We start from the raw sequence: 26,572 nt of genomic DNA on the forward strand, positions 1-26,572 counted from the left end.
TACTAATACACAGAAAAATGCAAACTATCGATATAAAACAAAACCAGTTCATTCAAGAAGCCATAGATGCAAGGTTAACTAGGACCCAGTGTAACTTGTACGTTTTTTCTAGAATAGTGGCTTGAGCCTTGAGGACTCGCCTGCCTCAAGCCATATCCTGGGAAGCTGATCCAATGGAGACTTAACATCTCAAGGGTGAATTCATCTTCCTGGGTCAGAGTTGGTTTGGGGTCACATGCTCCTGAGGTCCCTAAAGACCACGTGAGCTGCATTGCGTCCAGCGGCTCCCATGACACCTCCTCCTGGAAGGGAGTCTCACATGAACCAAAGCTGTGCTCACCTCCCTCCCACTCCTCCGTCCCCCCATGGGACTTGCTGAGGCACCAGCCACAAAGCAGAGCAGGGATGCCTGAAGGGTGATGCTGGGGCCGTGGGTATCAGAATCACCTGGGATGATTATTAAGACAGATCCTGGACTCCCCTACATCAGTGCAGGAAGGGCCAGGTGCCTGGTCCAAGCAAGTGGCCCCCTGCCTCCACCACTGCCCCCCCACCCCCAGCCTGAGAGCCAATGGGCCAGATGGCGAGACTCCCAGCACGTGAAACTAGAATGAGGGATTAAGGATTTGAGAGGAAGTCATGGAAGTATGGACCCTGTCTGGGGGGCCGGGGCCCACATAGCTCAGAGGAAGCATCTATATGAGATGAGCTTCCGTGGGGTCAGTAGGCCTGGGAGGAGAGCAGCGAAGAATTTTAAAATTGAGAAACTGAACTTTGCCGATCCTTACTGGTCTCAAATACGGATGGGGAATTTAGAGGCATGGGTCTTACACAACCCACCATGGGAACTTGGAGAGATGCCTCCACTGGGACGTGTCCCCAGGCCTCGTGGGGAGGAGGTGAGCTAACCCGAGGGTTGTGGCCAGAGAATTCTCAACGTGGGTGATGGCTTGTGCTCCTGGGAGTTCCCTCCCTCTCACCCCCCCCCTTGTTTACCCTGCTCCCCTGTCTGCAAGCCTCTGCCAGCCCTCGATGCCCGCACAGGGTAGTGGGACCGAGGGTCACTCACCCGGATGGGCCCCACTTCCGCAGAGATACAGGCCCCGGAGAGGGCAGCGGTAGCTGGAGTGCAGGGGCACAGGGCGGGCAAAGTACAGCTGGTCCAGGGTCATGGCGCAGTGGAATATATTCTGCAGGAGGCAGGGCCACAGTCGTTAACATAGGAGTGTTAGATTCTCCACCCCGTTCCCCTCCCCTGTTCTCCAAGGAAGGTTCTTCTCCTTCCAGGATGTTTTCTCGGGCTCTTGGGTTGCAGAATGAGGAGGGGAAGAGAGAGAATAGGCACAAGTCCTAGGGCTGGGGGTGAAGTTTCCTAGAGGCATTTTTCAAGAAGGAAGAAGGGTGGGGAGCATCTTCAGAGGGTAAGGAAACTGAATGGGAAAGAAAAGGGAGATTTTAAAGATGTTGCTGTGGACTATGAATCCCCCTCACTCTGTTTGAAAAATAGAGGAAGTTGATTTATTTTGACTGCTGGCACGTGTTTATTTGGCCAAGACACCCAGCTGAGCTTGTGCCCTGGGGTTCCAAGGTCACAGTAAATGGCAGATGGATACTGGGAGCTGAGCGCGGTTCTGCTCCACTGGCCTGGGTCAGACCAGCCGAGGAGGGAGGAGGTGTGGGGGAGGGGGAAGGGCACACCTGCGGGGCAGGTCTGGACAAGACCAACATCTGCTGGACGTCACCGTGGGGATGACCTTCACCTGCCCCATCAACGTGTCCCAAACTGAGCTCATCCTCTTCCCTCAAGTCGGCTCCTGTCCAGTCTTCCCTGCCTCCGTGGATGGCGTCACCTCCCCCTCCTTGGCCTTCAGGTGGACCCTTTACGTCCCCTCCACCCGCCCTCTACACGCACATTTATCAAGACTTCTCAATCCACCTGCCCAACCCTTCCGCCTCCTTTCCCTTCCCTTCCCACTGCCTGGCCTCTCTCACTCTCTATCCGGACCAGCGCTGTCCAGTAAAAATATAATGGGAGCCACACATGGAATTTTAGATTTTCCACTAGCCACATTAACACTTAAAAGGAAACTGGTGAAATTAATGTTAATAATGTATTTAATTTAACCCAATTAAATGATATATTTAATTTAACCCAATAGATCCAAACTATTATCATTTCAACACGTGGTTGGTATTAAAATTATTGATGAGACATGCTGCATTTTTCTGTACTCAGTCTTTGCAATCTGGGGTGCATTTTATACTCGAAGCACATCTCATTTTGGCCTGGCCACATTTAAGGGCTCAATAGCCACGCGAAGATAGTCACTGCTGTATTTGATCTGGCCTCCTGACCCATCCCCCTGCCTCCAGGCTCAGTGAATTTTGTTTTTGTTTTGGTTTTGGTTTTGGTTTTGGCGATACGCGGGCCTCTCACTGTTGTGGCCTCTCCCGCTGCGGAGCACAGGCTCCGGGCGCGCAGGCTCAGCGGCCATGGCTCACGGGCCCAGCCGCTCCGCGGCATGTGGGATCTTCCCAGACCGGGGCACGAACCCGCGTCCTCTGCATCGGCAGGCGGACTCCCAACCACTGTGCCACCAGTGAGTTTTTGATAAGAGAAGTGTGAGCACATGCAGCCTGGGGGAGGGGAGGTCCCTCTGAAGAAAGGCAGATGGGAGGGGCCGACATGGACATCCAGGCAGAAGGGCCGCAGTCCCAGTCCCGGTGACCTGCTCAGCAGGTGCTGCCTCTCCTCACTCCTCGCTCACTGCCTAAACCTGACTGCGTCTCTTCCCCTCTCTGCTGTGGTCTCTGCCTCTGTCCTCTCTTCCTGCTGAAGGCTGGGTGTGGAGGGACAAGATAAAGCCGAGTGGGCATGCCAGGGAGTCGGGGTACAGGGAGAGTGTGACGAGAGACCCCAGGCCTGTACTCACCCCCCCAGGAAGCCCAAAGACTCTCTCCAAGTCAGGGGGTGTGAGGATGTCTCTGCCCACCACGGAGCTCTTGAAGCCGGGGGCGTAGGCCTCAATGTAATCACACACTGGGTGTCGAACACAGGGAAAAGAGATGGTGTTAGGAGAAAGAGGTGTTACGACTGTACAGCTCGGCATATTTACTAAATTCATTAAACTCTACACCTAAAATGGATATTTTTTCATATGCAAATTATACCTCAATAAGCAAAAAAACAGTCCACAGGCAAATAAACAATTCATTACAGAGGCCTATAGGTGTCAGGCTAGTAGAGCCTCCCACTCTTTCCCACCTTTTTACTCCAACCCTAAACATTTGTCTCCCCTTGAACATGCAAAAATTTCTTCACCTCATTGCTCTGCTCAAGTTATTTCTTTTGCTTGGAATGCACTTTGCTGCCTGGTCGACTCCTATTCATCCTTTAAAACCCAGCTCAAATGTCCCTTCCTTTGGAAAGCTCTCCTGTCTCTCTGGCTCACAGCTTCCTCCTTTGGTTCCCACGGTCCGTTGTACTGTAAGATTGGTTTGTTAGTCTCCCCCGCTGGACCATGAGCAACCTGAGGGCAGGAACTATGTCTTTTTGGCTTTCTTCGCCCAGGGCCCGACCCCAGCAGTTACTCACTGTGTTGATTTAGGTTTCCCTGGGTACTCCTCTCTCCCTGGCACAGAACTTGCAGGTGTTAACCCTGAGTGGGGCAGTCAGGAGGAGAGGCCATTCGGGATGCTCGGCCAGCTGTCACTGTGGAGCCAGGGCGGTCTAGCCCTCCTTACCTCTGTCTGCGTGAGCGTTTCTCTCCTGCTCATCCCAGGTCTTGCCTGCAGCCAGTGTGTAGGGTGTGTACTGAGTGAAGAGGGAGATGACGTGGCAGCCGGGGGGAGCCAGCGTGGGGTCCAGCGAGGAAGGGATGCAGAGCTCAATCATAGGTCTGCGTGCGACACGGGGAGGAGAGAGGGTGGGGCCTGAAGAGCAGCACCTGCCCGAGGGAAGGGGCTGGGGAGCCACTCTGAGATGACGGGACAAAATGAAGGCTTAAGATGGGAAGGTGCTGGGGCCGGGCCTATGACCTCTGTAAGGTCATGGTGGCGTTTGCCTGCACGGGCTCGGTGACCACCAGGACAGTCCAGACCACCCACGGGGAGCTCCTTCATCTCCAGGCCCCTGTCCCCGGCCAGACCGGCAGGCTCCAGGCTCTCTGGTCCCTCCCAGGCCAGGGTGGTGAATGAGCAGCGGTCTCTGCCATCCCACCACACCTCCTGTGCTCTAACCAGGGGCTCAAGTGTCTCCAGGGCCTCCACCTGTGGGAAGGCAGGCCATCCATGGCGTCTTCAAAAGCCTGATGGAGAAGGAGGGTGTTCTCACAGTTGAGGTGGATGGAGCACTGGTGATGGGGCAGCGGCTGGCCCCTGGGAGTATTGGGGGCCGCCAGGAAGTCAGGCAGCCTGTCGACAGCCACTGAGGGACCAAAGAGGAGGGTCAGGGCCCAAAGGCCTGTGTCCTCAGCCCCCCAGAGTCCTCTATCTCTACCCATCCCCTGCTCACCCGCATGGTGGACTGGAAGGAAAAAGTATGAAAAAGTGTTTCACCTTCAAACTGGGGGGCAGGCTGGGGGCCGGGGGATAGAGATGATGATGCAGGTCAGTCTTTCCCAGACATGGAGATTTCTCACTCAGATAACCTCAAAAGAAACAGCTCTACGATCTGGTGTGCCTCTTACCATTGATCTTGGTAACAGGCGACTGGGTGTCCAGCTGGGAGATTCTCTCCACGAACTCCTCAGGAAGCCACTCCTGAAAGAAGAAGGTTCTACCCTGGGGGTGGCCAAGGCCCCAAGGGGGCTGCTTTACTCCTTTGCTCAGACTGGTCCCTCAACCTGTACTGCTGGAGACCCTCTCCCTCTCTCAGAGCTCGGCCAAACCACTTCCTCTGTGAAGCCCTCCTGGACCCCTCCAGCTCAGCGCTAACCACTTCCTCCTTTGCAGTCTGCCAGCGTCCTGGCTGTAAATGGCCCACACCAGCTCCTGCTACGGATATGGCCCGTGGGCTGCAGCATCTTTCACCTCTGGTCTGTAAGCTCCTGGAAGTCTTGATGATCTCAAAATTGTCTCAAGATGCTTTTGAACTGATGTTTGCTGAATTTGATTAGTGGAATCACTCAGAAAAAGTGGTGCCTTGTCCCCAAGAATAGTCCCCAAATCGCTGGGAGCTCCATGCTCATACACGTATTATCATATGTTTGGGAGAGAGGGAAGGTGTGATCAATTGCAAAAACTGTCCCAAGTCCCCAACCTTCCTTGTACGCACACCCCTTTTTATTGCCCTCCCACTGTGACTGAGCTTGGCCATGAGACAAAGCTAATGTCAGCAAATAGGATGCAAACAGAAGCACTTGCGTGATTGAGTTTGCTCAGTTTTGCCTTTTGCCAGATCTGGACTACCATGCCGGGGGGTGAGAGATACACGGAGCAGAGCTGAGTCATCCTGGACATTCCGACAGAGACCGCTGGATTAGCCACGGCCATCAGCAGGGCCCACTAGTGACCCGCAGCTGCTGGAGGAGCGCATGAGTGAGCCCAGATCACTTGAACTCAGCCAAGATCAACTAACTGATTTCTACCGCTCTGTGCACTAAATCCGTATTTCTTGTTATATGCCCAGAAGCTGTGTGGTTGTTATGCAACATTCATGTGGCAACAGATCACTGACACAAACAGTGGAATTAGAGCTGGTTAGAGGGGAGAAATCAGGATAGTAGGAAGGCTGTAGAAGTAACCCTGGGTTGAAAGTCAGACCTGAGTTCTAGCTCTGGCTCTGCCAATTGCTAACTGCCTGGCCTCTGTCACCTCACGTCCCCGGCCCTTTCCCCTCACCTGTGAGGCTTCTTTGCTCTTTGCTCCCTGCCCGTTAGGTAAGGAGAGAAGACAGATTTCCCCACATCCGGAGGGACTTGGCCCTCGCATCTCCCACCCTGATGCGGCCCTGGTCCCCTTGACCCCTCCACATTCCAACCCCAGGCAGACATCTCACCTCCACCCCCAGCCTCACCTGTGGCGTCAGCTTCAGGAAGGTGATCTGCGGCGACGCGTTGGACAGCACCACTTTGCTCCTTACCTCCGAGCCGTCTTGCAGCACGACTCCTTGAACGCGCCCTCCACTGCTCACCTGCACCTTGGCCACTGTCTAAAGCGACGGGAAGGAGCCCCCAGGGTCCCCGGGCAGGGAAATGCAGGTTGAGTCTCGGGGGATTTCCGCTGGCCATGCTGCTCCTAGGCACTCACAGCCTCGTCAACCCCGGCCCCGATTCTCTGCAGCTCCTGGTGAGGCGTTAGCCCACCCCTCCAATGCAAAGGCTCAGCCCAAATGCGGGATAGTGGCTGTGAATTCAAAGGGGGTAGGCAGAAGAACTGGGGCCTTGTTCACAGCAGTACAGGCTGCAGAGCCCGAGCTCCTCGAGTCTGAGCCCGGCCTTGTCCGTCAGTAAAATGAGGGACCCTCCAAATCTGAGACTTTGTTCTAATCTAAGATCCTTGCCAAAAATTGGGGTGGGGTAAAGGGGCTGTTCACCTTTTCAGTGAAGATACTTGCTCCGTGTGCGGTGGCTGAGCTTGCGATGGCGTCGGAGAGGGCACCCATGCCGCCCTGGACGTAGCCCCAGGCCCCCCGCATCCCCTCCAGACCCCCCATCACGTGATGGAGTAACACATACCTGAGGACAGATCATCAGAATCAGTGGCTGGAGGTGGGGTTTAATCTCCTCAGAGTTCTAGGTGCAGAGAGTCCTTGCCATCCTGTATCTTCAGCCCCTCCCTGCCCCCATCCAGCCCTGTCTGACTATCCTTTAAATGAGCTCGAGACTCTTGCAAGAGCCCTTCGCTTCCCATTCTGCATCCTCTCCCCCTGTAAACGTCTGGGGGCAGAGCTTTGGTTCCAACAATGTGGTAGCGATGCCCAAACCTGCCTCTCCAGCTCTCTCCTGAGTGCCAGCCTGTATGCTCAGCTACCCACAGATGTCTCCACTGGCATGGCTTTGGGCAGGCATCTTGAACCCATCCCCTTGTCCCCATTCCCCAACCTGTTTCTCCATCAGTCTTCTCCATCTCAGTGAATGGCACCTTTAGTTTCCAACAGAAAACTGGGTGTCAGTCTTGCCTCTTACTAGGCCCTCACCACCTACATCGTCGAGTGCCTCCCAAAGAACTTTCCAAGGCCCCACTCCCTGCTGCTTCCTCCCTGGTCCAGGCCACTCTCTTCTCTTTCTTAAGTTGCTGCAGTAACGTCCTCCTAATTGGACCCACTTCTCCCACTCGTTCTTCCCTGTAGACCTTTCTCCACGTAGAACCTGGAGCCCAGTCTCAAAACTCAGCTATGCTCCTGTCACTCAGCTCTTTTCAAGCCTTCACTGGCTTGTCGGTGCTCTGAGGGTGATGGCCAGTCTCCAAAACCGGCCTTCAGGGCTCCTGCCTGCTCGTCAGCCTCGTCCCTCCCTACACACACACCCCCGACACCCCGCACTCCTATTAAGCCAAACCTCTCAGTGCCTTGAATAGATCATATAATCCATTGCAGCTCCTACATTTGCACATGCTGTTCCAGAATCTAGAAGCCCCTTCCTCCCTCTTCTTTTATTTGGCTAATTCCTCCTGTCCTTAGAGTCTCGGATGAAACATCTCTTTCTCATGGGGGGCTTCTCTGAGCCTGGACCACGTTGTCCCACCATCACAGTGCCCACAGCTCTCTAGTCCACTCCTTGCTCTGTGTCTACCTCCCCCATTAGGATTTCAACCCCATTCACTACCGTGTCCCCGGACCTAGTCCCCAGGCAAGTGCTCCATCGATATTTATTGAAAGAATTAATGAAAAAACAAATGACTTAAAGGCCCATTTCACAAACTGGGCAGTAGCTAAGCCTCCTGAACACCCACAGAGAAAAGGACCAGAGGCCCCAGCTGGAAAATCCAAATTGGCTGGTTGATCTTGGCCAAGATGTTGCAACTGCTGCCAACTCCCACTTTTCCATGGCCCTGGGGAATTTGGGGCTGGCTTAGTGTGTGTTGAAAAACCACTTCCAAAGTGTGCTCTTATCCCTTGAGAGATAAGCCACACTGACAGCTTCTAGCTGCATCTTCTGGTGCACTGGAAAAGGTCCAAGACTTGGCAGCATCCTCTATCCCAACACACACACACACACACACAAAACACACACCACACACACACCACACATGCACAACACACACACACAAAACACACACACACAACACACATACAAAACACACAAACACACAACACACACACCCCTCCATTCCTGCTCCTACAGGGGCTCATTAAATCATACCTCAACTACACACTTCACTGTGTCTGAGTGCCCCCTCTAGGATGAGGCTGTCAACACCCCCCCACCCCCACCCCACTCACAAGGGGAAAGGCAGCTTCCCATCCATGTGAAGGTATCTGTGTGTGTGCGAGTCCTGGAAGCCAGGGAAAGGATCTGCGGGAGAGGGACAGGCAACGGGGCTTTGTGGGAAGGGAAGAGATGATAGATAGGTAGATAGGTAGATAGGTAGATAGATAGATACATAGGTATGTAGATAGGTAGGTAGGCAGGTAGATAGATAGATAGATGATAGGGAAGAAGATGTTCATGTTGAGATATCACAGGCAGCAGGACAGAGGTGTTTCTACTGAAGCAGTAGGGAGTAGTGGCTAAGAAGGAAAACCTGGGGTGGGGTTGGGGGGAGGTCAGACAACTTGGGCTGGAAATCAGCTCTGCCACTTACTAGCTGTGTGACTTTGGGAGGGATACTTCCCTTCTCTGAACCACGGCTCTCAGGGGTTGCTTTGAGGCTTAAGTGAATCCTGTGTGCAGTGCTTGGCTCCTGCCTGGCTCGCTGGCTGAGCTCAAGGGACGGTAGTTATCGCTCCCGTGGGGCAATCGGCTCCACTCCTGCTGCCCCACCTCACCTGCCACACTCACCCACTGCCCGGAACGTAGGGACTTGTCATGGCTCCAATCACAGCATCCGTCGCTAGAGTAGCTTTTAGAGGCTCAGACTCAAACCACTGATTCAGCACCTGGGACAGCAAGACAGCCAGGAGAGGGGCTTACCTCGGGAGCAGAGGCCCCCTCACTGCAAGGTCCAGCCTGAGTCTGGGGAGCCCCTCACCTTGACAGCTGGAGCTGTGAGGACCTGGTAATACTGGGGCAGCTGGGCTCCCAGGATGCGACCTAAAGGAGGAGATCCATAAAATGTGAACCGAGACAGGCAAGAAGGGAGCACTCTGATCCATAATGTCTCTGCACCTGTTTCTTCACCTGTAAAATGGGAGTACAAAATATTCTGTACCCTTACGAGCTATTGTGAGGATTAAACGAAGTATGTAGAGCATTTCTAAAGCATTTACACAGGCACTTAATACATTTTATCTGTTAGAATTATTTTGGGGCAATTTTTAATTTGTATCTTATTCCCCTACTTTGAGTTCTGTAAGGCCGTGCCCTGGGAGGCAGCAGCTTGGCTAATCCATTCCTCTGATACTGATTCAAGCTATCTCCGAGAGTAACTGGGCACTAGGACCTTGAAGGCAGAGGTCATGAACCCTAGGCATTGTAGCCCCAGTGCCCAGCTTGGTGCCTGGCACATAGCAGATGCTCAATAAATGTTTACTACATGAATGTTTATTGTATGACGCTCCTTGGACTGGTAATCTGGGAGGCGATGTCTACTTTTGGCGTCTGCGGTAGATTCTACTGGCTCTGACCCTTCACCCCTCCCCGTGTCCACACAATTTGCCATGTAACTCGGCACCGCTTCCCTCCCTAGCTGAGTTGACCGCCCTGCCCCTTGATTCTGGGCTCAAATGATTTGCTTGGCCAGTGGAATGTTTACTGATGTGATGCAGTCAGAGGCTTGAAACTGGCCTGCACATTGGGGCTTGCCCTCTGTGCTTCTGTCATTGACATAAGAAGGCCACGCCTGGACTAACCTGTGGCTTCCAAGAAGAGGATTAGAGATGCCTGGAGCAGAGCTGCCCCAGCCACAGACACATGCATGAGACCAGACCAGATCAGCTCAGCCCAGCTGGGACCAGGTGAACCATGCAGACACTTGAGAAATAAATGTTTATTTTTATATGCCACTGGAATTTGGTAGTCTGTTATGCAGCAATTTTGTGACCACAGCTAACCGATGCAGTACTTTTCTAGAATATAGAAGCTAAACTGGTGTTTGTACCCTAGAGGAGTGGTAGAAAATAATAGCAGGCTTGGTGAAAAGAAACTTCCATTCTCATACCCACGGCAGACATCACTAATTCATCACAGAGTTTTTTCTTGCTGAGCCCAATAATCTAGCATCTTTCTTGTATGGGGGCATCTCTTCAAACTCTCTTGGCCCCATCTCTTATTCCAGCCATGCCTATGGTGACGAGCTCCGTGCAGGCTCTGGTCAGCTTCACACAGTGCAACCTGACAGCATCCCACCTCAGACCTGAAGATGCGCCTCTTCATTTCTTCCCTGGGGCTTCTCTGGCACCATGACAGGACACCCACGGGAACCCACTTGGCACCCATGGATGCACAACCCAGAAGTTAATGCCTCATGTGGGAGTTAACACCCCAGGGGGCAACCTCTGACCACTGGGGGACAGAACCCAATGGGTAAATGTTTCCCCTTTCCTCTCCTGGGCATGTCTTCATGTGCATTTCCTAAGGCTTCTCAGAGGGAAGGACCTCATCAGCCACAGTGGTGGCCAGCTCAGTAATGCACCCTGGTATCGACTCTCCCTCTTTCCCGTTTCCCCTCCTTTCCCTGGGATCCCCCTTCAAAATGAACTACTTGCACATAAGCCTTTGGCTCAGGCTCTATTTTTAGAGCACGCCATCCTAAAACTTTGTCACTTAAAGTGCTCCAGGTGGGGGCATCCCTGGTGGCACAGTGGTTGAGAGTCTGCCTGCCGATGCAGGGGATGCGGATTCGTGCCCCGAACCAGGAGGATCCCACATGCCGCGGAGCGGCTAGGCAAAAAAAAAAAAAAAAAAAAAAAAAAAGTGCTCCAGGTGGCCTCTATTAATCGATGGCAGTTGGCAGGCTGCCTTGGAGGTTCAGGCTTACGTCCAATTGAGGAGAAAATGGGCTCAATCACATGAAGGTGCTCATCATGACCAGATGCCTGCCCTTGGACTTACCCGCCTGCAACAGGGGCTTGAGGGTGGAGAGCGACTTGAGCCTCTGCAGCAGGGAGCCCCGCTGGAAGGCCTCCATGTCCACCGGGGCTGAGTCCAGCAGAGGGTCAATGGCTAACGCCAAGCGATTCATGAAGGCCTCATATTTGGGAAAGGCCTGGAACAGAGCTCCGAGTCAAGGCCCCATTGCCTAGAATCCCACAAAGACACTGTCCCCATGCCTGGCCCTCCAGCTGCCCCATGTGGCCTGCTGCCCCCCAGCTGAGGCTCGATTCCTCAGGCCTCACGCCCAGTGTGGCTCAGCCTGGCTGTGCTGAGTTACTCCCAGTTCTAGGTCTGTGTGCTGATGTCAGTACTAGGGGGGGTCAGAGAGAGCCTGGATAGTAGGAGGGCCACCACGTAGTGGCAGGGGCAAGGGGGTTGAGGCGGGCCAAGACCGGTCGTCAGCCACGGAAACCTCAAGTATCCCAGGAAGTGGTCTCTGTGATAAACCACAAACCACGTAAAAGTGTCTCCTCTCTGTCCTGTCTTTCTCTATCTTACTGATAAAAGTAAGATCTCTCTGCCTGTATTCCAGCATGCTGACTGTTCCTTCCTGGGCTGCAAATCTCTTGCATCCTCTTGTCGTCAGCAGGGACAGAAACTTGCATCCCTTCATCCCACAACCTCCCGCAACAGAATCCATTTCGACAGCCTGGTTATGACCCCCACAGCCCCCTCCCTGGATGGGCGACAGGAGCAAGGATGGGCACCCGTGCTACCCGAGGCCCTATCTTAATTCTCAGCTGAGAGCTTTTAATTTTTGGTTCATCTAGACTCATGGATATACCCATGGAACTTTAACAACTGTTACACAGAGAAAAGCTCTGTGTTGAAGTACATTGGAGAATCTTGATTAAAATGAAGGTAAACAGCTTTCTCTGCAGTAGGTCTTTAATGCGACAACGTGCAAAGACAAAACCAGAATTCAGCTCCTTACTTTCCACAGTGGGATGTGGCCTCTGCCTCCCGCTCCTGTGGTCCCCAGCACACAGGGCCACGGCCACACATGGCCAAGGCCACTGCTCTCTAAGCCCAGGGACCTGGCCTTGTCTTGAATCCTCTCCAGTGCATCTGAGACAAGCAGGACTTGGAGCAGAGGGTGTAGGCAGTGGACCCCAACTCACTGCACAAAAGAATCACTTGAAAAGCACTTTTTTTTGGTTGACTTGATCATCAGCCAGTGTTTGGAAACCACTGGCTGAAGAGAGATGCTGTGTCTGTGGTTTTCTTGGTTTTACCCAATACTAGATGAACACAACAAAAAGCAACACACATGGATTGGTTAACCCAGGTTCTTCTTATAAAAATGTCTCCACCAAGATATGAGTTAATGCTATGCCTTCAGCTTGTATCTAGGCTTGGTACAAAAAATGGCCATTCAAAGAATCTTTTTATATCTGTAAAACCAATCACACCAGGCCCGTTACATTCAACGACTCATCTAGACAAAGCTACCCAGCAAATTCCTCACAGTGCAATCCTAGGAAAAGAAATGTGCCTCCTCCATCTGATGTGTGTACTCGCCTTCACCAGACCTGCTCACCACCACGGACACATTCTTACCTTGGGCTGCCAGGGGATGATGCCAAAATAAATGAATATGTATTACGATGCTCTTGTCCTAAATTCCTGACCCTGTGTGTTCTATCCTTAACTGTCTCTATCTCCCCTTCTTCTTTTTGGCCTTCATGTGTTTTAATATTGATGACCACCTGGAATCCTGTATGAAAGCAGGAGAGGTAGAAAGCACATAGAACAGAAGGACATACCAGTGGACTCCCTTTTGAAATTCAGGTGGAGGCCACCTGAACAGTGGCCTCAGGCTGAACACACACAGGTTTGAGGGTCTCCAGTGTTCACTGGTCTTAACCAACTGTCCTCCACCCCTTCTCTTTGCAGTGCCTGAGATCAAAGGCTGGCACAGACTGGAGCCCTCCTAGGGCGGATGAAGTGGCCTGTCCACACCCTTGTGGCCTTTGACAACCTGCTCTAGGACAACTCCAACCAAGCCCATTTTTTTTCAAGAGCGGCCACCAGGCTGAGATGGAGGAGATCAGTCTCTGGTCACCTTCCCTACCTGGGCGTCCTTCCGTGAGAACTGGGCGATCTGCTTCTGGTTTTCTGCCATGTCTGTGCCCAGCAGAAGGGACCTGGACACCTTGCCCGCTGTGCCCTCTTCCAGCATAGGTGTGAATGAGTAGGGGTTTCGAAGATGAAGCCTCAGCCCGTGTTTCTGCAGAACACAGACAGCACAGGTAACATTTGAAGGGATCTGCCCATAACCCTTCTCTGATTGTGTCTGTGTGACCACTTAGGTACCTGCATGCAGGTTCCCAAGGCCTGTGGTCCTGGTTCCTTTTTTTTTTTTTTTTTTTCGGTACGCGGGCCTCTCACTGTTGTGGCCTCTCCCATTGCGGAGCACAGGCTCCAGACGCACAGGCTCAGTGGCCATGGCTCATGGGCCCAGCCGCTCTGTGGCGTGTGGGATCCTCCCGGACCGGGGCACGAACCCACGTCCCCTGCATCGGCAGGCGGACTCTCAACCACTGCACCACCAGGGAAGCCCTCCTGGTTCCTATTTTTGATACAAGTGTATAAAAAGCCCTCTTGCCCAGGCACCCTATGGCAGACCATACCATACCACGCCACGCTACCCAGTGCCAGGGACTGTACTAGGGTTTACAATGGTTACATCACAACAGCTCTGTAAGTATATCATCCTCATTGTATAAATGCAACAGTAGAGGCTCAGAGAAGTGAAATAACTTGTCCAGCGTCACATGGGGAGGTGGATCCTGGTTTTGAAACCACACCCCTGTGACTCCAAAGCCCTGGCTCTCAGTGTTAGTCTTTAAATGCCCCCATTTCAGAAATAATAATTAAAACTGAGAAAGACACAATAAAGCCACGGTCATGTGAAAATCCATATTTACAAGGTGGATAAATCGTTCACATCAGAAACAACTTATTTACTTTGCAGACTCATGTACTCCAGGGTCACTTTAAATGGAAGTTCCCTTGATGCACTGAAAATATGATTTGATTTACAAATATTTGACTTGCACACAGAACTTTCCAAGAGTACATTTACTTCTTCAAAGAAGGTGGAGATAAAACAAAAAGGGCCTGTGCTACCTCCACAGATAAGACTTACTGCTCCCGCTAGAGACTTCTTTTTTCTTAAACCACTTTATTGAAGTATAATTGACATACAAAGAGCTGTATGTATTTAATGTGTGCAACTTGACGAATTTGGCGTTTAGAGACTTCTTTCCCCAGATACTTGGTCTGCTCCCTCACCTCTTTGAGGTCTTTGCTCAACAGTCACCTGAGTAGCAAGTTCCCCACCCCCATCCCCTGCCCCCGAAATGAGATCTGTGAGCAGAAATTTTAGGAAAACACGAGGAAACCAACAGAGATCTTTCCAATAATTACAGCAGAAGTTTCCCCAAGCCACAGGTGTTCCAGATGGCAGGATCTCCACGGTTGAGCATTCTGTGGAGGTGAGTCTGGGCATTGGTAGGGGCAGGCTGGGAGACCCGCAGGACTCTTGCTAACACTAAGATGGGGAATGCCTTTGATTCCAAACTGGAGGAACTTCCAGCTTGGTTCCTCTTGATACAGTGAACTCTTTCCCACCCAGGTGGTGTCCCTAGTTCCTCTGTGTCTCTCACCCTTGGCATCCCATCCATCACCAAGTCTCACAGCTCAGCCTCCAGACCTGGTCCCCATGTCCCCGCCCTGACTCAGCCTGAGCCACCACCCTGCGACCACGGCTACTTCCACCACAATCCACACCATCTAGCCAGTGGTATGACCTTTCATAAAGTCATAAATCCCATCACTCCACTTCTCGATTTAACACCTCTGCTGCCTGCCTCCTGCGCTCAGGATAAAGCGCAGGCCCTTGCTTACAGCGCGCGAGGCCCTGTCTCCTCTGGCCCCTGCCCCACTCTCACACCACCGGCTGCCTCTCCGCCGGGCACTGTCTCCTCCGGCCACACGACCTTCCTTCCCCTTGGGCCTGTCCACCTTCACTTCCTTCTGACTGCAACGCTTTCTGCTCAGATGTCCACAGGGCTGGCGACTTCTTGGCATTCGAATGCTAGCTCAAACGTCACCCCTTCAGGGAGGTTTTCCTGGTCACCAGTCCAGGCTGGACCTCCAGTTCCTCACTGTCACATTCCTTTATTTTCCTTTCTTTAGGTGGCACTTACCTCTCCCTGAAGTCCTCTCACTAAGAGCAGAAGCCTCGCCCCCTTCCCTCGCCGCTGTCTCCCCACAGGCCTCTCCCAGGGCCTGGCACAGGGCAGGTGCTCAGAAGCATTTGCTGAATGAATGAATCAATAACCTCCCCTCACCGAAAAAGGGACCCAAGAGGATCCCAAGGGCTGTTTCAAGTCTCAATAATTGAACAGGATTAATTTATTTATCTGATTCCAGGACTTTCTCTCATAAAGGGAGCCGTTGTTATTCTTGATGGTTTTGATGATGTGGTGTCAGAATAAGAAGGGGCTGTTAAACCACCATTATATTATCCCCATTAGATTTGCTCAGATCACGCAGTTTCCCTCTTGTAAAAAACAAACGTGGGCTTCCCTGGTGGCGCAGTGGTTGAGAGTCCGCCTGCTGATGCAGGGGACACAGGTTCGTGCCCTGGTCCGGGAAGATCCCACATCCCACATGCCGTGGAGCGGCTGGGCCCGTGAGCCATGGCTGCTGAGCCTGCGCGTCCGGAGCCTGTGCTCTGCAACGGGAGAGGCCACAGCAGTGAGAGGCCTGCGTACCGCAAAAAAAAAAAAAGGAAAAAAATCGCATCTGATTTACCCATGGGATTTCTCAGCATGTACAGCCGTCCTGGGTGGAAATTGCTGGGAAGGGACAAGCCGTGCATTAGGGGCCAGAGAAATGGGAGATTTAAGGGGTGCAGTTCTCAGAGTTGCGCTCTGGGGTCCTCCTGCTTCAGAATCATTGGCTCCTGGGCCACCACAGTCCCACAGAATCACCCGTAGTTCCTCTGAGCAAGAACCACTTTCCCACCAGTTGCCCAGATTTTTCTGAGGGACCTGAAAGTTTGACAGCCCTGCCTTGGAGAGATTTCCGAGGAGAGCAGGAGCAGAGGGATGGGGTTGGGAGCCAGAAGGTGAGTGCAGGTGGGAGGGAGGACAAGGGGGTGCCACTTGAATGAGGTCAAGGCTGGTCCAGGGAGAGTTGGGGAAGGCAGCTGCTGGCTGATACAGGATGAAAGACACCACCTCCCCTCTGCCACATACACCCAGGGCAAAAGCTCTGCCCTCCTTGTCTGGATCCCACGACTCACTGTGGGGCCACTGTAAAAGCAAGCTTACTATCCAGGTGCATGGAACTGGGAGATGATCTCATCGACAGCTGGGGAAACTGAGACTTGGAAAACAGGCCCAGTGAGGCGCCAAGCAGGTTGGCAGAGTCATCCTCTGGCTCAAGTAGAGCTCAGTCTAATCGGGTACAGGCCCACAGTGGGAAGGTCTGATAGGAAGTAGCAGGCCACAGGTCCTTCTGGAGCCTCAGTTTTCTCAACTGACAAATGGGCATAATATTGGGTTGGCCAAAAAGTCCGCTCGGATTTTTCCGTAACATCTTACGGAAAAATCGAATGAACTTTTTGGCCAACCCAATAATACTAGCTGACAGTTGTTGAGCACTGACCGTGCCCTGTGCACTGTACTAATGATTAGCAAACACCAACCACTATAATAGCCTTATGAGGCAGGTACTATTACATCTCCATCTTACAGATGAGGAAGATGAGGCACCACCAGGCTAAGTCATACAGCTGGTAACAGCAGAGCAGGGATTCAACACCGACCAGTTAGGTTCCGGAGTCTGCAATCTCAGTCCCGTGCTCTACCGAGGCCGGAGCTGCTGGAAGAGCTTATGTCTGTGACCTGGTCCACTGTCATCGGCAAAGTGCCTGGAGGGGCACGAGGCTGAGCTGGGTGGCTATCAAGGTGCCCACGGTGGCGGCACCTCACAGAACTAGGAGGAGTCAGTTAGACCTGGCTCAAGTTCTTGGTCACTTCCTAGTGTGCGAACTTAACCCCCCTGAATATTGGTTCCCTCATCATAACATGGGGACACTACTTGCTCTTGTCTCACAGACGAGGACAAATTGACAGAGCATGAAAGCTCGTAGCCCGAGATGTAACACTGGTAAAGTAACTGCTCTTTATTATTGTTTTGGAAACAGAATATTCCTAGAAAGAGGAATAGTTGCCCTCCTATAGGTATCTTCTGAGCTGTCAACGTCCTGTTAAAATAAGGTACCCCGCACTCCAGATGGGATTAGTTCTGTGCATCATGCAGCAGGACTGCTTCCCCCCTTGATCTGAGCACCGTTCTCCTATTAATGTAGCCCAAGATCAGAGATCAAAGGATATAGTCAATTCACTTGGGAGCTGCTAGTTAAAGGAAGCCTATCAGAATACCATTTTCAAATGAGTAACTTTTTTTAAAAAATAAAGAGAATGGACTTCCCTGGTGGCGCAGTGGTTAAGAATCCTCCTGCCAATGCAGGGGACATGGGTTTGAGCCCTGGTCCGGGAAGATCCCACACGCCGTGGGGCAACTAAGCCCGTGCACCACAACTACTAAGCCTGCGCTCTAGAGCCCGCGAGCCACAACTACTGAAGCCCGCGTGCCTAGAGCCCCGTGCTCCGCAATAAGAGAAGCCACCGCAAGGAGAAGCCCGTGCACTGCAACAAAGAGTAGCTCCCGCTCGCCTCAACCAGAGGAAGCCTGCTCGCAGCAACGAAAACCCAATGCAGCCAAAAAAATAAATTAAAAGAAATCCCAGGAAATTATTTAAAAAAGAAAAAATAATAAAGAGAATAATTATGTAACATTTTCTGTTCTGTGATCCTCAGCTTTCATAAGTTAGAGTTTTCAAAAGGAGGGTCTACCCCCACCCCTCCCTTCACCCTTGCCACTCTGCATAATTGGTGTGTCTGAAAACTGCCTTCACCTATCGTCTGGTTTGGACTGAAGTCCACAGACCCATTCCCAGGCCTTGGCAGGGTTTCATCCAGTCCTGGCTGGTGACAGGTGTGTGCTCTCTCTCTGTGTCTCTCTTCGGGGCTCAAAGAATAATTTATTTAATGGGTGTCAGTGGATTAATGTCTTATTAATTTAAAATTTAGGGCAAAGTTGGTGCTGAAGTGCCATCAATGTCATATACAGATGGCACAGGGGACCTTTCTCCAAGTGGTGGGTGACAGGGGCACCGAGCAGGTAAGCTAAGTGGGGTCCCGGAATGCATGACCAAGTTTGTCAAAGAGGCAGTGAGGGGGTGAAGGAATCTGAAGGGGCGGGGGGCAAGACTGTGGACCAAGGTGAGGCTAAGAGGAGTCGACAGAGGCAGACTGTGAGTTCTCAGGATGCCCTCAGAATGGCCCAGGAGCCCAGAGAGGTGAAAGTCCCCGAGTCCGACTTCCTGCTCAAGCTGCCGAGGACGGTGACAGGCTCTCATGTGTAATGAGGGCAGAAACCAGCTCAGGTCCTAAGGCAGCTTCGCAAACTCAGATGCCCAAGGGTCCTAGCAGGTTTCCTATGGAGGCCGGACAGACCCCGGGAAGTGATGTGACAAAGCAGAGCTGGGACCGAATCCACGTAAAGGGCCAGCCGGTACAGCATGTAGGAACATGGGCCGGATGTTGACAAAGCTTGTTCTTCGAGAGGTTTGATTTGCGTATGAAATTTCCTGATCTTTAAGACACTGGGTGGGCCAGACAAAGCCCATTTGTGGGCAGGCACTACGGAAACCATGGGAGATAGACACACCCTCGGAGGGAAGAATAGCAACTGCCCACTTCCCCAGCCCCCAAGCCATGGAGCAGGTGGACACACACAAACACACACAAACACACATGCTCTACCTTCAGCTCCAGTTCGGTGTAAATCTGCGGTCGTAGCAGGCTGAGGAGGTAGGATGCTCGGGAGAACTTAAACCCTGAAAATGAATCGGATGAAGACAGTAACCAGGGGTCACCAGTGGTCACCCCCCACGCCCCTCACCCACCTCTTTGGCTCACCTGGGATTATTTCCTCTGTGACAGCTGCACCCCCGATCACGTGGCGTCTCTCGAAGACTGCCGTGTTCACCCCCAGTCTCTGCAGGTATGCCGCCTGGGGCGGGGCACACAGGGCCCTCCCTTTACCCCTGGGGGCTGACCCACACTCTCAGGGTCCTCACCACAGGGCTGGCTCAAGCTGTTCCTGTCTCTGATATGCCCTTCCCCCTGCCACCTGTAAATTTTCACCCCCCTCAGGTGTTCTCTAAGACCTGACCTGATTGGTCCCGCCCCTCCACTTCCCAGCCCGAGGTGACCTTCCCTCCTGCAAGGTCCGGTGCCTCTGTGGACTCTTGCCCGTCGCCCGAGGCAGGCAGCACGGTGAGCTTGCCTGGTGCGTGCTGAGCCAGACCGCCCAGGTTCCACTCCCCTTTCTCTTTTCTGCTGGGGCGGCCTCAGTACCTAATCCATCCAGCCTCAGTCTCCTCATGTGCAAAAATGGGGCTGATGATAATAACACCCACTTTGACTGCTTCATGGGGTCGCTGTGAGAATTCTCTGAGCTGGTCCCTAGAAGGGGCTTACACGGGGTCCCTGGCACATGGGACGTGTTCAATCAATGAAGCCATGATTATAGCACAGCCTTATTTTGGGGAACAAATGATGCGGGGTGGGGGGAGATTAACTTTTCTCTAGCACTTAGTGGAAAATCAATAAATATTTGTTGAACCGAACTAGTCCTGAGTCTACAGACCTAAAATGCTGGTCCTCACACCACTACAGCTACCACCCCCAAGGTGACAACAGGGATGGTGTAGCTCTGAAGGCAGACTTTTTAAAAAGTTTGCTTGGCGACTACAATGCGCCAGACACCGTGCAAGCATCATCTCATATAATCCACCCTAGAAGTAGGCACCCTGATTCTCCCCATTTCACGGAGGAGGAAACCAAGGCTCAGTGAGGCTAATAGCTCAGGATCATAGAACTGATGAGTAGAGGTGTCAGGAACTGAACCCAGGCGGTCTGGACCCAGAATCTACACTCCTGACACGTCCTAACGAGAAAGGAGAAAAGAGCAGCCCAACATGACATTCAGAAGGTGGCCTGGCCCTCAGAGGTAAGCCCTGTTTCTCCCACTAGACGTGAACAATCTCACAATGATGACCGCAGACAGGCATAATCTACACCACGACAAAATGGGACGGAGCAAAAGCCCACTTTATAACTGTGTCTAAGCACAAAAGAGACAGGGTCTACTGGGCCACCACCAAATACCAAATGCCCCCTCTCGGCCAAGATGAGTGATGCTACGTGTGCACGGTGACTGTTCTCCTCACCCTAGTCTCCCCTCCCCGCACACACGGTTACTGAGATGCTTGCTCACAGGGCTGCCCCCACTCTGACAGTATCTAATCTAGAGCCAACCCCTACTTCCTTAGGCTCTCCCCAAATCAGCCAACCGAAGTGCGTGTCCTAGAGTAAGTTCCTCCTATACCTCTTATCCTAGGACACCCCACGGCGTCCCCGTACTCACCATTTGTGTAAGGCTTTATGAGCCGGGTCCTTGGGGCACATCATCTATTCCCTTCACCTCAATTCGGTGAGGGTGGGCATTTTAATTCTCATTTTACCATGGCTCAGAGAGATAAACTGACTCGCCTTAACCTTCGCAAATGGAAAGTGGCAGAGCTGGGGACAAACTCACGTTGGTATTAATACAAAATCAATGTTTTAAATTACTGATCGGTTGAGTTAAATAATGTCCCCTGTGAAATGTTCAAGTAAAACTGCTATGTCAGGGAAAGTCTTAAGACTTAACACAGGTCTCCTGGCTCTCCATGTTGCTGAGCCCCCTGCATTGATCATCTAGAGCAGCCGCTGCTTCAGGAAGATGCTCCATGTTAGGCTTGTGGCCTGAACCCCTCTAGCACACACTGTGTGCTACCTCCTAGGGGTATATGGACTCCGGTCTGAGAAGCACAGCCTTAGGGTAACCCTGGCCTGGCTCAGCTTGGGACCCAGAAGCCACCTGTGCTGGGACAGGGCCCTGCTTCCTCTGCTAGGTCGGCTTCCTTGCTGTCTCCAGGGCACACTTTGGACCGTGTATAGCTGCTGTGTTCCCCAGGTTGGTACCTGGCCTAAACCTAGCTGGGGAACATGGGGTCTGTACACAAGGACACCCCACAATCTGGAGTCAAAGGCCCCCCAGCCCCAGTTACCTGACCCCACAAACTCCAACCTGCCTCCCAGGCTATGCCCATTACACACTTTACCAGCTATTTATCACCTCGCTTTTGAAAGGTCATGGGGGAAACCTATGAGCATTAAGGAGAGGAGAACAAGGGAGCCCCTGATATCCTCCTTAGCTACTGCAGATGTCCATTCGAGCCAGCCGCTGGTCAGCACCAGGGCGCGAGGACTAGCCGGCCTTTCCTTCTCCCCCTCAGCCTTCATCCTGCTGGCTTCCTTACACTCCTGCTGAGGACCACACAACCAGGGACCAATGGAGCGGGGCAGATTGGGAGGGACTTACAGCCACCAGCCCGTTGTGTCCTGCAACGAGAAGGAGGAGGGGGGAGGAAAGCGACAGTGGTCAGCGGGCAGACAGACACATTCCTTGAGGAGTGTGGCCACCCACCCCTGTCCCCATGCCCATGAAGATCCTGGAGAGGTAGCAGAACTTGGGGGCCCCCTCACCTGTACCTCGATGATGGAACAGCATCTAGCTCAATGCTGTAAGACACCAGTCTTTGGGGAGTCAGAAAACCCTGGCTCTTGCCCTGAACTGAAAAAAGTCCTGTCACCCTGGCTTGGCCAGTGGCTCATGCTGGAGTGGGGACAAGGAGAAATCCACAGTCATTAGATGAAAACTATCCCACGAAGCCTCGCATTGCTGGGCTTCTGGCACTTGGGGATGAGCGGGGGACTGTCAGAGGTAGTGTGACAGTTGACTTATCAGGGAAGAGAGGTAGGCGAGGCTGTATGATGATGCCGGGCGTCCCTGGCTGGCATGGGATCACCAGCCGTCCAGGTGAGTGCTGGTCCTGTGGACATTGGCTGCCAGGCATGGCTTGCTGTGCCCAAGTGTGGCTCACAACAGTGCCCCAGAAGGGGCGTCTTCGTCAATTCCCAGTGTTTCCCAAATAAAACAGGAACAGCTCAAAATGAATGAAACACATACGGCTTTGACGTGCGCTAGAGTAGCTCAGCGTGCTTCAGGGGCACCAGCTGACTGGGCAGATTTGTCTATTATAAAGTTTCTTTCCAAAAATTTTAGGCAGGCTGCCCCTGGGGTAGGAGCCCTGAAACTTGGCTTGGGATCCCATGTTCCACACCAAACCCACTGCTAGCAAGTGCCTCTCCAGCTCTGAGAAGCTTCAGGATCACATGAGAACTCGGGTAAACACCGATTCCCTAACCCCTCCCCAGAATCTACTCAGCAGTTTGGGGGCGTGGACCAGGATGCACTTCACAGAAGCTCCCTGGTCATTCTGATGCAGGTGGTCTCAGACCCACAGGCCGAGCACATGGGGCCCTGGGGTTGGGGCCTCCCCTTTCCTTAGTCTCAGAATAAAATGCAGCAGCTGGAGAAGTCCTCGATGGGCAGAGAACAGGCCCTGGTTGCTTTCAGGGAAGGGGGCCAGGCCTCCCCTGGGACACATGGCACATGCTTCTCTTTGGTGGTGGGAAGTCACTCTGAGTCTTCAAAGATGACAGAAGATAACTATGTTCTCTGAGCAGCAACCTGAACCCAGCGTTGACTCTAATAAACGGCTCAGCCATTAAACTGACAAACATCCACAAATAGGAGGCAGCAATGACCCACATGATGGATTTCTCATGGCTGAGTTGGTTTTGTTTTACATTTTCCACATAGAGACCTGCCAGAATTTTCGAAGTTATTGAGCCAATTTATCATCCATTAAAGGAATCTCTGAAACGGAGTTTTTTAAACCTCTTTGACCATGATCTGAGGAAGAAATGCATTTTACTCTGTGACCTGACACCCCCCCAACACACAAATAAATGTATTTCACAGAAACAAAAGTTTCAGGAACTAATATTAAATCATCATGTGATAAGCATGTGATGATCTACTTGATTATATTTCATTTAAAAATGCTGATTGATCTAGTACTATTTTTAATATGTTTTTGATAATTTTCTTAAGAAAGTTTCAAAAATATGATGGAAGGGAATCATGAATGGATGGATTGCAACCTGAAATTTGGAAAGCCCTGCTCTCAAATACATATGACAAATTAAAGGCAGACTGTCCTGGGCTCATCCTGGCTTCTGCTGTCTTCCCCACGTGTAAAAACAGAGGGCCTGCCCGACCTGCAGTGTTGAAGGGAGGATAACCAGTAATGCACGTGAAGCACCTGTCCCTTAGCAGACAATAAAAGGTAGATGCCTTTTAATCAGTGCTGATCATAAATCTTGGAAAACTAATAAAAGCTTCCAGGCAACAAGGTCCAGTTCAGTCATCACATGTAAGCCCACAAATGCACAAACAAACCTCAAAGGGCAAAGGTCAAGGATCCAACAGCCCAAGTTCCTCTGCCCTCCCCCACTCCCCCACCCCCAGTCCTGGCTGAGCCTTCCTGCAGCTTCTGGTGACCTCTCCTTTCCCCCTGAAGGAGTCTTAAGCTGCGGGCTCAGGCTCAGCTTATCTCCAGGCCAGACTGCAGGGTTCCTCATGCAGCAGGCACGGGGGAGCTCTGGAGACAAGCTGCTCTGAACGTGGGTTCTTGAATGTGTGGGCTGCAGATGCCTCCACCAGATCCATTCCAAGTGTTGGTTAGATGTGCTGACTTCCTCAGAATCCTAATCACCAGGTAGGGGGCCCAGGAACTGCATTTTAACTAGTTCCTTGGGTCATTCTTAGGCAAAGTTAGTCAAATGACTAAATCAGGGTCCTCTTTAAGGTGGCTCCCAGGTTCCCAGTGTGGCTTCAGGGAGCAGAGATAATCTTTATCTTAGAAGATGCCACTGTATTCCTCACTCAGGCTGGAAATGCCTTCAAACCAGCAATTAGAGAAGCAATGTCAAAGAAAAACTCAGGCCTGAGACTCACACACTTGTGGCAATTCACCCAGGTATCTGGGGACCTACGATCAACCCTCTCTGTCAAGAGACAGCAGGGCTGGGCTGTCACCAAGGGCAGGAAAGGTGGGAGGCACTTCCAATTCCTGAGCCCAGTCAGTGGGGGCTGGAGCAGGAGTCCCCCAGCCCTGGAAGTTGGTGACAGTTGTCAAACGCAGCCCCTGGTAAAAAATTAAATTACATCAACTTACAATGAAATAATTATATTAAAAACAAAGGTAATAAATACTCAAAGCTTGTCCCTTCCTAAATGTTTTACATTGCTTTAACGGTTGGCTGTGCTTTCACGGTTATTTACCTCTATAGACCCATAGAGGGGCCATGCTACATGATGATTCTTGGCTGCATCTCTCTCCCAAATTCACCTTTGGTGACATCATATTGGTACTTTGAAAAAGGCCACAGTGGGAGTACTCACACTATGGAAATCTGCAAACATTACACACCAGGGCTTGAGTTATTATGTTTTTGGTTGTTAGACTTAAGAAAGTGATGGAGAACCTGCTAATAATGTAGATTAAACTTGTGTTTGTAGCTGTTACATTGTGAAATGGTGCAAAAAATTGAGGAACTGTTCTTCCAGTGTTCGAAAAACATTATCTGATTGAGCAAAGTCATTCCCGTCGTTGAGGAAGGCGTGAAGTTCAGACATAAATCTTTGTTTCACTTTCTTTCTGCTGTTTAAATAAAAATATCAAACAACATTCTTTTCAGAACTATTTTCATTTGTCAAATTGCAACCACAGGTTGGTTACTGAGTTTGGCAGAAGTCACAGGTACTTGGTAAGAATGGATTGGCTACCTGGAATTTAGAGTTTTTTTTTTTTTTTTTTTTTTTTTGTGGTACGCGGGCCTCTCACCGTTGTGGCCTCTCCCGTTGCGGAGCACAGGCTCCGGACGCGCAGGCTCAGTGGCCATGGCTCACGGGCCCAGCCGCTCCGCGGCATGTGGGATCTTCCCGGACCAGGGCACGAACCCGTGTCCCCTGCATCGGCAGGTGGACTCTCAACCACTGCGCCACCAGGGAAGCCCAGTATTGTATTTTTTATCTGCAAAACTGTGTGCTACACTTCTTTTACTTCCGTATTTATAACAAACTTATGTATGGATATATATGCACACATTTTCCCTGGAGAGGTGACTAGTAAACATTTGCCAGCACATGACTGCTCTTTGTAGGGGTAAAAATGAAGAAATGCCCGAACAGGGACACAGCTTTAAAGCTGTGTGATGAGCATGTCCTTCCAGGCCTGTCATGGTCGCTCTGTATAAACCCAGTTGGAAATCATGTCAGAAGCTGAAACTGGGGCTGTGTGTGAGTGTGAGTGGGAGGCCCCGAGGAAAGGCAGCCTGGTCCTGGCTCGCAGCCTCACACACTCGCGGTGGAATCAGGTGCCCTGCAGCCTGGGGCTCAGCAAAGCATAGCAGGGTCACAGCAGCAGGTCTCCTACGTGCCCAGGCAGGGCAGGCAACAGGGGCTGTCACCCTCTGTGCATAAGCAGGAGGATCTCTGGGACTCATTTCTATTTTTTCCTAACTCCACTTTATGGAGCAACTGCAGTGTCCTTGGTGGGGGGCGGGGTGTTTCAGTGGTCAGGTGGTGGTGACCAGAACTCAGGGCACGTGGGGCAGCTGGATTTCACACTTCTTGTCCCAGGGCTCTTTCCTTCCAAACCTTACGTACCATATGCCTTCCAAGAGTATGGTGGCAACTAGCTAATTTCACAGGAGATACATGGAAACCCCTGAATTCACCTAGTCCTCCCTGGTCATTCTAGATGGGAAGACTCAAGCCCGGAGAGGGCAAGAATCTGCCCCAGGCCACACAGTGAGTCGACAGCAAAGCCAACCCCAGAACCCCGGCATCTGCTCGCAGACAGGTGGGCTTTCCACACCAGCAACTGCTCTCATCCCAACTCCTGGCCAGCTTGTGCCAGAGTAGAGGGACGCCAGGGGCTTCTGAGCAGGGCTGCCCTTCAGTCCCTCAGCTCCGGCCCAGACCACTTTACCTGCTCCTATTACCACTGCATCGTACTCCGGCTTCAGACGTCCCCTGGCATCGGAGTGAGCGCGTCTCCAAGCGGGGCGGGGAAAGGCGCCCACGGCCCTGCGGAGCCCTCGGCCACTTGCAGCCATTTCTGCCCCGGGCTAGGCCAAGAATTTGCTTGCAAGCAGCTTTTCGTGTCTCTCCAGGCAGGGGAGGAGCAGGGAGAAAGCAGGAAGAGAGGA

The 26,572-nt window shown here is 52.0% G+C and overlaps 1 protein-coding gene across 1 annotated transcript; it reads right to left on the reverse strand.

Annotated features, from left to right (window-relative positions):
- Positions 1–231: 231 nt before the first annotated feature.
- PYROXD2 (pyridine nucleotide-disulphide oxidoreductase domain 2) lies at positions 232–26,479 on the reverse strand (the record flags this gene model as incomplete). The annotated part of the gene is made up of 16 exons (XM_079696993.1): positions 232–302; positions 1,070–1,190; positions 2,934–3,040; positions 3,745–3,899; positions 4,270–4,426; positions 4,689–4,761; positions 6,017–6,151; positions 6,536–6,677; positions 8,943–9,040; positions 9,133–9,194; positions 11,154–11,307; positions 13,270–13,425; positions 19,103–19,176; positions 19,259–19,352; positions 21,771–21,790; positions 26,353–26,479. 16 exons carry the CDS (start codon positions 26,477–26,479, stop codon positions 232–234), a joined length of 1,746 nt encoding a protein of 581 aa, XP_079553119.1.
- Between the last annotated feature and the right edge of the window lie 93 nt (positions 26,480–26,572).

The sequence above is a fragment of the Hyperoodon ampullatus genome (assembly GCF_949752795.1).
Source record: "Hyperoodon ampullatus genome assembly, chromosome: 1".
NCBI classification, from domain to species: domain Eukaryota; kingdom Metazoa; phylum Chordata; class Mammalia; order Artiodactyla; family Ziphiidae; genus Hyperoodon; species Hyperoodon ampullatus.